Here is a 12,544-nt window from a genome sequence, read left to right on the forward strand (position 1 = left end):
AATTCTGTGGGTATTTTTAATGCTTCCAAGCAAATTTTATTCATTCATTTCACAGAAATGTATTAAGACCTTACTCTGTGCCAGGCCCCGAGGATAAAGTCATGAAGAAAGCCGTGTTTCTGCCTTCCCGAGGTAATACTCTATTGGGAAAGACTGTCAAACGAACAAAAAATGCACCGAAATGTGACAAGTGCTGGAACAGGGGCATTCAGGAGATCCCAGGGGAATAGACAGCAGAAGAAATCACTTAACTCTAGCAGTAAGGTCATGGAGGAATATGTAAGAGACAGGCTGGTTAAGCGAGGCTCCGGGAACTATGCCTTCTACCACTTGGAAAGCACAGGTGCATGATGATGAGGAGAAGCGCTCTGACCATGTGACCAAGGACGCCCACTCACTATGTGACCTCATTCAACCTCGGCAAGCCACTGCATCCCTGCCTCCTAACCAGAAATAACAAGACTATCTGTTCTGTTCTGGAAAGGATTGCTGTGTGGAATCAAAAGAGCTAATGTTGGTGAAAGCACAACATAATTTCAAGGAATTCACATTCAGTACAACATTGTTGTTACATTCTATAGCAAAAGAGGCTCTCATAACAGACAAGCCAGGCACTCTGGAGGTAGAAAAGAAAGCCTGCTGTAAATTCAAAATGTTAAAATGTTTGTTAATTATTAAAAAATCAATGATACTTCCACATCTTCAGATTTGGAACTGCTTCTCTAGAACTGATCTTAGAGAGGCAAAATAGTGCAATTTATTTTCTCCTCTCATAATCTAATGCTTACGTTCCCTGCCACCACCAGAGGTGGCAGGAAGGTACTTCATAACACATCGGGATTTTTTTGGCTTCTTTAGCTATTAGGTTAGTGCAAAGGTAATTGCGGCTTTTGCATTACTCTTAATGGCAATTCTAACAGTTCCTTTCCTTTATAGCAATTCATACCACTGACAAATACAGGCAAAAAGGGGCCTCTTCCTTTTCTGTGCATTTTCTACAGGGTTCCTTTTGCTCATCCCCTTTGGCTTTATGGATTTACATAACGAAAGAGAGTTGATTTCGAGATGTGTCAACAAGGCCCTGGGTTTCCATCAGCTCTGGTCTTAAATGAACATAAAACATAGTGTAGGCATGACATCTGTGGGCCCTCTGATCCTACCCCCCTCATTCAACAGATTAGGGCCATCCCATGCCCTTTGATTCAAGGCAGCATCTCCCCTAAGATAATGATTAATTTCCAAAAAAAAAAAGCAGCACATTTACAGTGGGGAGATCCAACAGATGTCACCTAACCATGTAATCCAGGGTAACATCACCAGTCAGAGGACAGTGACATCATGTGCCCATGAAAGGACGCACTGAGAAGGATGCACCATAACTTCTGTAGCATTCTTGCCAAAAATGCATAACCCTCTTTAATTGAACCATGAGGGAAATATCAGACAAACCCAAATTGAGGAACTTTCTACAAAATAACTGACTGGTACCTTTCAAAAATGTCAAAGCCACAAATGACAAACAAAAAAGCTGAGGGACCGTCACAGACTCGGGGAAACTAAAGAGGCATGACAACCCAATTCAATGTGGGATCTTGGATCAGATCCTTAACCAGAGAAAGGCATTCATAGAAAAACAGGTGAAATCAAATGCCAGCATTGCACACAGCTTATTTATTAATTTTGACAACCGTACTGTCATTATGCAAAATGTTAACTTTAGGGGAGGCTGGATGAAGGGCTTATAGGAACATTCTGTACTAATTTTTTTTTTTTTCTTTTTGAGACAGGGTCTCACTCTGTCACCCAGACTGGAGTGCAGTGGTACAATGTTGGCTCACTGCAACCTCTGCCTCCCAGGCTCAAGTGATTCTCCTACCTCAGCCTCCCAAGTAGCTGGGATTACAGTGCCACCATGCCTGGCTAATTTTTGTAGTTTTCATAGAAACGAGGTTTCACCGTGTTGGCCAGGCTGGTCTTGAACTCCTGACCTCAAATGATCCACCTGTGTTGGCCTCCCAAAGTCCAATTTATTGCAACTTTTCTTTAAGTCTACCATTAGTTTAAAATAAAAGGCTTAAAAGCTTCAAGTGACTCTTACCGGATTTTGCTCTGATTTTCTGGCTTGCACAGATTCACTGAAATTCTCTTTCTAGTAACTGATACTTATGAAATAAAGTTATGAATTCCAAACATCTCTTTATTACTAATACAACAGTAGGGAGGAGATATGCCAATGAATTTATAAACCATTTTGCAAATACAAAGAAAGGAAAAAATAAATCAATAAATGATAATTGTCCATGATTTAATCTACATTTGAGAGTAACAAGATCAAGACTGTTTATTTTTAGTCAGAAGAATGGAAACAGAGTTGCAAATGTGCTATACTTCAATTGCAAGGAATGGTGGGGCTCTTCTGCACCCTCTCCCTGCACCAGGTCCATCTTCATTTGCTTCCTCCAAAAGGAAGAATTGGTAGAACTGGGTGATGTCTGAGATATTCATTGCACCATGATTACAAGTAAACATACTCATTCTGCTTAAGACACATGGATTCAGGTAGCCCTCCTTTTCATACATCCTTGCTTCAAACCTAGGTATGCAGATCATTGGTATACTTTGCCCCTTTCCTTTTCCCTGGACAGCAGGCTGGGGATAAAAGGCTCAAGAAGGACAATAGTAGGAACTCTGTTTAGGACTTGAAACCAACAGAGTCACACACAGGGATTCAACAGACACTTGTGCAGTTATTAACAGTGTGACACACTGATTTGGCCTGAGCTATTGCTGTGTACATGCAATCCCTTATAATCTCTTACAATCATTTTTATATAGAATTTGGGTTTCCTGACACCCACATACATAATATTATAAAAAATCATACCCATTTTCATATATAAAAGAACTAAATGAAAGACAATTATGAAATATCCTCACAGCAGAGAAAAATAGCTATGAAAGAAGACAGCAAGGAAAGCCTAAAGAGGCAGAGTCCGCCTTACCTTCTTAATGAATGCCACCGAAAATGTATCCCAGGACACTATGCCATGGTCCATCAGCTCAACGAAGGCCGTCAGGGTGAAGGACAGCATGTCTCCAAAGCTGAAAAAGACAGGGAGGCACAAGAGTCAAGAACCCCAAAGGTGAGCAAAGACACTGACGCAAGAAAGTTCTGGGGAAGTGAATACAAGCAGAATTTTAAAAGATCAAGAGATAAACAGCAGGACCACAGGTGACTTTCTCACTAACATGAGTGACAAGAAGGGGCAGGATGGCCTTGCTGAGGTCAACCAGGGCTTCAGCATCCAACAGACCTGGGCTCACACCAGCTCTTGCTCTGGTGAGCTATGTTGTTCTGGGCAATTCACTGACCCTGTCTGAGCCTCTATTTCTTCAGCTGAAAAACTGGGTGGTGATATCTATTTAGCCACAGAGCTACTTACTTAATAAAGCATGTAGCATATAGATACTTAGTAAATGATGACTTAAAGAAAAGCTTCTTGGCTAATGAAATTTGGAGTCGCTTAGGGAGGGCAATGTGCTTCCTTTATTACCCATACACATCAAAAGAGAAAATTAAAAATACTTCTATTAAGAGAATTAGTACTTTTTTTTTTTAAGTGGTCTATACATCCCTGTGTGGACACACAGACACAAACATATATGCAAGTAAACATACTCATTTTGATGTTGGCCAGCATTTCGTCTTTAGTTAATAACTTTTCTGGCATATCGATGGAGATAATCACTCCACATAATGGGTTTGCTGACAAAGACTTGCTGAGATTCAGCAGGCCATAAGGTGGGCCTAATATGTGGTTTGAAAATCCAAACAGAGATTAGGCTCAGACAAATGCAGTTCCACCTAGGACCCTTATTAGACAATATCCTGGTTTCTAGAGCTTTCAAAACAACACTTTAGTAGAGACTTAGATGCACAGAATCTTTTACAGATATTCACCTTTATTGTAAATTATCATCTTCATAAATATTAACACCTTTATGATAAATACTCTTTCTTTGAGTACAATGAATTATGCCAATCAAGATCTGCACAATGTATTACACAACAGCACTGATTCCTAGGCTCAATTTTTTAAAAAATAAAGTTGGTTATATAGATTTTTCATTTGTAGGCTCATGCATACCATTATCGATACCCTACAAAGTCTCCTAACATATTTAGAGTGAACCTTCCCACTTATTTCCAACTAGTAGAATAGAAAACAGAAAACATTTCTTTCGAAACAGCTTCTCAATTTCCCTTCTTCCTACTGTTCTATTCGGCCCAGCCTCAAAAACAACCTTTGAAATTCTGCACCACCACAGAAGACGTCATGCTAAACGGAACCTATAAAAGGGGAAGTGGTTCTCAGGGAAAGACAAAGATCCAAAGCTGCCGGAGACCAGGGAAAACAGAGGGGATGCAACCAGCTAAACGAAAACGGCTAAGCAGGTAGTTTCTGGAGTCAGACAACAGGGGTTCTCCCTCCAGCCCTAAGTAGGCAAGTTATGCAACATCCCATGCTTCTGTTTCCTCATTTATTAAAAATGGGGATGATGATGGCAGTGGTCATCACACCTAGCTCACAGATTTTTGGAGAAATGAAAACAAGCAAACATGCTTAAAGGCCTCCAAATGCTGTGCAGTGAATAGTAAGTAGCGTGTGAGTGTTACTACATTGTCACTATGCAAAAGTGAAATTTTTAAAAGGTGAATGAAGCACAAGATTTTCAAATATTTCACCTTGTGTTAAGGATTCTCTGTTCTTAGAACTAGAAAATGAAAGCAAAAACAGCAATGCAAGGAAAGCCAAACCATTCAGACCAGATGGAAAAGCAGCTAATACCTCTGGCTTTTCAGAGCTGCACGGGGCAACCTCGATCTTACAGGTGCCCCCTAGGTGGCATCAAAGGATCATGCCTCAAAAAGAAATTCCAAACCAGACAACACAAACTTATTTGAAGAACAGAACAGAACATTACAAAGACAGGTGGAACACTGAGCTGAAGAGAGTAGTGAGAAAGGTTAAATAAAAATTCTAGAATGACTCTTTCTACAGACAATGGGTCACATGAAAATCCAAATATCCGACTGCAAAAGGAAAAAAAAAAAAACAAACAGAAAAGAAAGTAAAAAGATTGCCTCAGGAAAATAAGAGCCAGGAAATAAAAGCAATTAGTAAGATTTATTAACAGACTGGGTAGGCATTAGTATTACTGTGAAAACATTATTACATAGTAACATATAGCATTAGCAGTAAGCAATGTTAGCTCATTTATTTTATTTACTTAAAAAGAGGAAAAACAAGAACCAAATGATAACTAATAGTGGACATCTGGTCATACCCAGCATACTAAAAGACCTCAAATGTTAAAAAAAAAAAAAAAAAATCCCCTATACACGCCACGGGAGGACAGCATTCACAGCATCTCTACAAGGCAAAAAAACCTGCCTCAGTGACATCAACAGCAGCACAGGCAATGGAACAGGCAGTGGCAGAGAAACACACACACTATTGAATCAAACTCTTGGCCTGGTGCCGTGGCTCATGCCTGTAATCCCAGCACTCTGGGAGGCTGAGGCGGGCGCATCACCTGAGGTCAGAAGTTCGAAAGCAGCCTGGCCAACGTGGTGAAACCCTGTCTCCCTAAAAATACAAAAATTAGCCGGTCATGGTGGCAGGCACCTGTAGTCCCAGCTACTCTTCTTGGAAGGCTGAACCCAGGAGGCGGAGGCTGCAGTGAGCCAAGATCATGCCATTGCACTCCAGCCTGGGCGACAGAGTGACTCTGTCTCGAAGAAAAAAGAAAACTAACAACAACAACAAAAAACCTCTTCTCTGCACCCCCATTAGCTAGATAGCACTCAGATAAGATGAGGAAACTAGATGACATTAGTCTTTAGCAGATCCTTTAAAAGCAAAAGATAAAGTATATTTATGTCCTCTAATATATGAACGCAACATGACTCTGCTCCCTAGCTACCTGCTCAACAGAACCCTAATCCAATTGATCTTAGTAACATCTGGTACAGTCAATTGTTCCAAAAATACACTCCAGAGCTCTGTCTACAGACTCCTCAGACAGAACAGACTGCAAGGACTTTGGGGAAAAAAGGCTGAAGAGAAGGAAAAAGGGTATCATTTGGTTTCCACATCCGCACGCTTGTTTGGGAGTCAAGATTTCAATCTCTATGGCTGTTAAGAAGGTGGAGCACCATTTCTGAGACTGCAAATAGAGCTATCTGTGCTTCTCAAGTATCCATTAGTGGGAATGATTGGTAAGTGAGAGTAAAGCTTTTTCACAGCATACACCAGTCAAGGTACTCAGAGGAAGGATAATTCTCCTGGTCTATCTAATGACATGACAGATAGGGAGAGACAGATAGGAATATATAATAGGACCTATTTTACATATTACTAGTATCTAATATTTATGTAAAATACACATAGGTATATAATATATACATATTACATAATATTCTGTATTACATACATATTCTGTATATAACATATATAATTCATTAGGACTGGTTGCTGGGTGACATAGTAAGTTCCCATACGAAATAACTTTTTCCAAATTCAACTTCAAACTCTCAGTCGCAAAGAATTGATGGCCATGCTAAAATTTTATTACATTCCAAATCAAGGGATTCAATCACCTCTTTCAAGTGAGGTGGCTATAAAAGCTCTTACTGAACCTTGACATAGGTGTTTATTTCCACTCCTAGAGGAGTAATTCAGCCTCCAAACAGGGAAAGCAGAGGGCAAGTTCTGCCTCTGAAATCAGTGCTGGGTACAGAGAGTCAAGGCTAAAAGAATTACAGATAAAAAGCAATCACATGGCATATCCGGGAACATTTTTATTTGTTTGGATTATTTGTATTTTGTAAGTGTTAGGCTAAAGATTGTGCAGTACTGACAGCCACAAATTAAGTCAACTGCAAATTTTACATGCTGGTGGAAAGCCACTGTCACAGCCAACACACCATGTGTGCTGGAATGATTCAAATAAATGTTTCTCATCAACTTAGTAGACACCATCTTCATTCCAACAAAATTCAGCCAATCTCAGAACAAGCATGTAAATTTCTGCTACTAATTTTATAAAAGAATAGTGCTTCCAAATGTTTCCATAGAGTGGTAAGCCCAATAGAATTTTTTATTTTTATTTATTTAGTTTTTTTGAGACACAGTCTTACTCTTTTGCCCAGGCTGGAGTGCAATAGTGCGATCTCAGTTCTTTGCAACCTCCACCTCCCAGATTGAAGCGATTCTCCTGCCTCAGCCTCCCAAGTAGCTGGGATTACAGGTGCACACCACCACGCCCAGCTAATTTTTGTATTTTTAGTAGACATGGAGTTTCGCCATGTTGTCCAGGCTAGTCTCAAACTCCTAACCTCAGGTGATCTACCTGCCTCAGCCTCCCAAAGTTCTGGGATTACAGGTGTGGGCCACCAAGCCCAGCCCCAATACAGAATTTGAAAAAAGATGAAAATAAGGGTCACTTTTAAAGCTATAACAAATTGTACTCAATAGATCATTAATTGTCAAGGTTAATGGCCATAGTTCTGCCCTGCCCTCTGAGGTTTTCCATCTGTTTTCCTCCTTGAGGAAGTAAAATGTATACACATTTAAAGGTATGGATTTATAAGTCATCCTTTAGAAAGCATGACTTACCTTCAGAAAACATGACTTATGTCAGCAAACATTCTTCTAGCTCCTTTGTTAAAAATTTCAGTGCAGGTTGATTCTGGACTCTATTCTACTACATTGATCTGTTTACCCCCTTATACCAGTATCAGACCATCTTGACAGCTAACCTTATAGTAAGTATTGAAATCAGTCAACGACACTCTTCAACTTTATTGTTGATCATTTTGGCTATTCTAGGTCCCATGCATTACCATTGGTTTTTAGGATTGATTTGTAATTCTTTTAAAAAATAATTGATATAGCACTGAAGCTATAGTTTGAAGATGATATGCTTTGGCTCTGTGTCCCTGCCAAAGGATGTCAGAAAAGAACTGCCATCTAATAATATTATGTCTTCCAACCCATGAAATCTATCCCTCCACTTGTTTAGATCTTCTTTATTTTCTCTCATTTATTTTTAGCAAATAAATAGATATTGCATGACTATCGATATATTTATCCCTAAATATAACTTAAGATCTATTTCCACAAATAAATTATGATTTTGATACTTTATAAGTGAAAATTTTAAAATGTCATTTTCCAATGGTTTCTGTTAACATATAAAAATACATTCATTTTTATATATTGATAATGTATCCTGAAACCTTGCTAAATTCAATTATATCTAGCAGTTTCTTTGTAGATTCCTAAGAATTTTCTAAATAATCATGTTTTCCATGAATAGAGATGGTTTTACATCTTCCTTTCTTATATTACGCTTTTAAGTTTCTTTATTGACTTATTGCAATAGCTAAGAACTCCTACACAAGGTTGAACAGAACTGCAGAAAACAAACATACTTGCCTTATGTAGGGTAGAAAACATTCAGTCTTTCAACATTAAGTATGATGGGGTTCTTGTAGATGACTTTATCAAGATGAGGAAGTTCCCTCTATTCTTAACTTGCTGAGAATTATTATTAATAGACATTAGATTTTATGAAATGCTCTCTCTCCATTAAGATGATTTTTCTCTTTAGGTTTTCTCCTTTATTTCATAAAACACTGAGCTGCTTGATTGATTTTCAAATGTTAAACTATTTCTGAGATAAGCCCTTATTGGTCACAAGGTATTATCCCTTTAATATATTGCTTGATTATATTTATTAATATGCCTCTGGGGATTTTTGCATCTGGTCTATAATTTTTATTTCCTGTATTGCCTTTGCCAGGTTTCGGTATCAGAGTGATACTGGTATCATAAAATAATGAGTACTGGTCCCTCTCCTCTATTTTCTGAAAGCATGTGTTTAGATTTGGCATTTCTTCTACACTATATAATATAGAATTCGCCAGTGTAACCAGTTATTGTTGTATGAAAGTTTTCAAGAAATGATTTCAATTTTTTTTCCGAGATAGTCTCGCTCTGTCGCCCAGGCTGGAGTGCAGTGGCACAATATTCGCTCACTGCAACCTCTGTCTCCCGGGTTCAAGCAATTCTCTGCCTCAGCCTCTCAAGTAGCTGGGATTACAGATGCCTGCCACCATGCATGGGTAATTTGTTTGTATTTTTAGTAGAGACAGGGTTTCACCATCTTGGCCAGGCTGGTCTTGAACCCCTGACCTCGTGACCCACCTGCCTCGGCCTCCCAAAGTGCTGGAATTACAGGCATGAGCCACCGCGCCTGGCCAATTTCAATTTTTTAATAACTATGGGCGTCCAAATTTTCTATTTCATCATGAGTCAGTTTTGATGTGTCAGTTTTAGTCCTCTGGGAAGCAGATGCTGAGATTGAGCTATGAGAACAGAGATTGAGTGGGAGTTTGGGCAATGTCCGTGGAAGACAAAGCAGGCAGAGAGCAGGATTGGGTATAGAAAGCCTTGGGACCATGAAACAGATCTGACGCCTGGGAAAGGAAGGGGGAGAGGAAGCAAATGCAGATCTGAAAATGTCTTAGCCAACTCAGTGGGATGCTGCAGAACAAACACTGCCTCTTAGAGAAATCCCATAATGGGTAGAAATGACCAGGCTCTGGTATCACCACCATGTTCAATAACTAAAGACTGCCTTGGGAGAGTACTGAAAGCTGCCATGAATCTGGAATGCCATGAACCTGGAATGTGTGATAACTGAAAACTATCAGCCAATTGCACCCTTCTTGGCAAGTTCTTTCCTGAAAGGAAATCAAAGCCATGCATTTCCATGGTTAACACATTTGGTAAATCTGTTTTCCATGGCATTTGTCTATTTCATCCTAAATTTTCTTTCTTTCTTTTTTTTTTTAAAGATAGAATCTCACTCTGTTGCCCAGGCTGAAGTGCAGTGGCATCATCTTGGCTCACTGCAACCTCCGTCTCCCTAGCTCAAGCACTCCCCCCTCAGCCTACCGATTAGCTGGGACTACAGGCACAAGCCATCACACCCAGTTGATTTTTGAATTTTGTTGTAGAGATAGGTTTTTGCCACATTACCCAGGCTGGTCTTGAACTGCTGGGCTCAAGTGATCCACCTGCCTTGGCCTCCCCAAGTGCTAAAATGTTAAATGTATTAACGTAAAATTATTTGCAATATTCCTTTATTTTATTTTTAATGTCAGTATGATTTGTAGTGATATTCCCTCTTTTATCCCTGGTGTTGATATGGGATTTCTCTTTTTTTTTTTTTCTAATAAATATTTGGCTTTAATTTTCTCTATTATTTGTCTCTTTTCTATTTCATTGATTGGTATTATTTTTTTTTTCTACTTACTTCACATTTTTAAAGCTTCTTAAGTAGAAACTTAGACCACTGATTTTTTTTTAAAAACCATCCTTCCTTTTCAACATAGATATTTAAAGCTAAAAATTTCCCTCTAAACACAGCTTGAGCTGCATTCACAAATTTGGGTATACTGTATTTTCATTACTGAGTAGTAATGAAATCCATTACTGAATATTTCATAATTTCAACTGGGTTATTCCTTGACTCTTGGATAGTATGAAAGAGTGTTTTCTAATTTCCAAACATCTGAGGCTTTTCGGCTATTTTATTGTTACTGACTTCTAATTTAATTTCCTTGTGATCAAAGAACATAATCTGTGTAATTTTAATCATTTGAAAATTCTTCAGCCTTACTATGGACTATCTTGTGAACATTCTATGTGCATTTGAAAATAATGCATATTCTGCTGTTGTTGAGTCTGATGCTTTATCAATGACAATTAAGGCAAGACCTTTGATAGTGTTGATCAAATCATCTATATCCTTATTATTTTGCCTAGGCTGTTTTCATACCAGTTAGGAAAGACTGGTTTTAAAACCTTCAGCTATGCTAATGGGTTTGCCTCTTTTTCTCTTTAGTAGTCCGTTTTTGCTTCATGTATTTTAAAACCTTATTATACCCATGTATAATAATTTTAAATGAGCATACACATTTAAAATACAAAGGAGGATTAAATCTTAATGAGGTGACCATTTTTATTACTAGTCATCTTTCTTTAACTCTGATAATATATTGCTTCCAAGTCTTATCTTTCCTGATATTAATAAAACCATTGTTTTGTTATTATTAGCATTTGCATGGCATATGTTTTTCCATCCTTTTATTTTCAACGTACATGTGCCCTTGTCTTTATAGTACATCTCTTATAAACAGCATAGAGCTGGGCCATGCTTTTTAAAAAATTTCATATGACAATCTAAACCTTTTCATTGGGCTGCTTAGTCTATTTACATGTAATGTATTGATATGATTAGTTTGAAATCAACCAACTTATTCGTTTTCTATTTGTCTCAACTATATTTTATTCTACTTCTCTTTTCTTACCTTCTTTTGAATTAATCAAAAAAATTTTTAGGAGTCTGATTTAATTCCTCCTTTGTATTTTGCCTTATGCTTCCTTGCACTGTTTTTAGTTGTGACTCTGTGGATTACAATGTGCACCATTAATATACTAATGTCTACTTAAAGGGAAGATTACACACTAGGAAGCTTGCTGTAGTGTAGTTTCTCTTATACCTCCATCCTTTGTGCTCTCATTGTCATACATATTGCATCTACATATGTCATAAACCCTACCAAACAGTATTATAATTTTTGCTTTATATAGTTATAGCCTTTTAAAGAAATTAAAGGCAAGTAAAATTATATTTTGTCTTTTTATATTACCCACATATTTACTGTTTCTGTTGTTCTTCATATTTTCCTACAGATCTGAATACCTATCTAGTATCATGTCTCAACACTCTGTAAGAACTTGCTTCATATATCTCCATCGTTATTTTCTTCTGTAATTATTTCCTCAAATATTTGTCTTCCCCATTCTTTTTCCTCTCCTTTTGGGACTCCAATTAAATGTATTTCAGATCACTTATTATCTCACAGGTCAAGTACTCATTATTCATTTTACCTACTTTTCAGATTGGGTAACTTACACTGATACATCTCCAAGGCTACTGTCTCTTCTTCTGATATCTTCAACCTCATACAGTAAAATTTTCACTTTACTGTGCTTTTCAATTTTATAACTGACATCTGGTTATTTTTATGGTTTCAATTTCTCTATTAAGACTCTCCATCTGTGCATTCATTACACTCACACTTTTCTTTAGTTTTTAACATATTTATGAAAGTTTTGTAAAAACCTTCATCTGCTAATTCCAACATCTGGGTCATCTCAGGGTCAGTTTTTACTACCTACATTTTTTCTTAACTGTAGGTCATCTTTTCCTGTTTCCATACATACCTAGTAAATTTTTATCATATACTGGACATTGTGAACAAAACACTGTCAATATTCAGAATTCAGTTTTGTTCCTCTGAAGAGCGATGATTTTTGTTCTAGCAGGAAGTAAAAGTGTAAACTCTGCAGTGAGTGACAGCTGACATCTTTGCTCAAATCTTTTAGTTTCCAGTTGCTGTTTT

The 12,544-nt window shown here is 37.8% G+C and overlaps 1 protein-coding gene across 9 annotated transcripts in view; it reads right to left on the reverse strand.

The window, feature by feature from the left end:
• LOC105497780 (engulfment and cell motility 1) overlaps positions 1-12,544 on the reverse strand; it is a 574,187-nt gene that overhangs the window by 360,716 nt on the left and 200,927 nt on the right. For all 9 annotated transcript variants that reach the window (XM_011769137.3, XM_011769131.3, XM_011769139.3 and 6 more), the window contains one exon: positions 3,003-3,102. In XM_011769137.3, coding sequence (XP_011767439.1) covers positions 3,003-3,102 — 100 coding nt within the window. The remainder of the gene's footprint in view (positions 1-3,002; positions 3,103-12,544) is intronic.

This window comes from Macaca nemestrina, chromosome 4 (assembly GCF_043159975.1).
Source record: "Macaca nemestrina isolate mMacNem1 chromosome 4, mMacNem.hap1, whole genome shotgun sequence".
Classification (NCBI taxonomy): domain Eukaryota; kingdom Metazoa; phylum Chordata; class Mammalia; order Primates; family Cercopithecidae; genus Macaca; species Macaca nemestrina.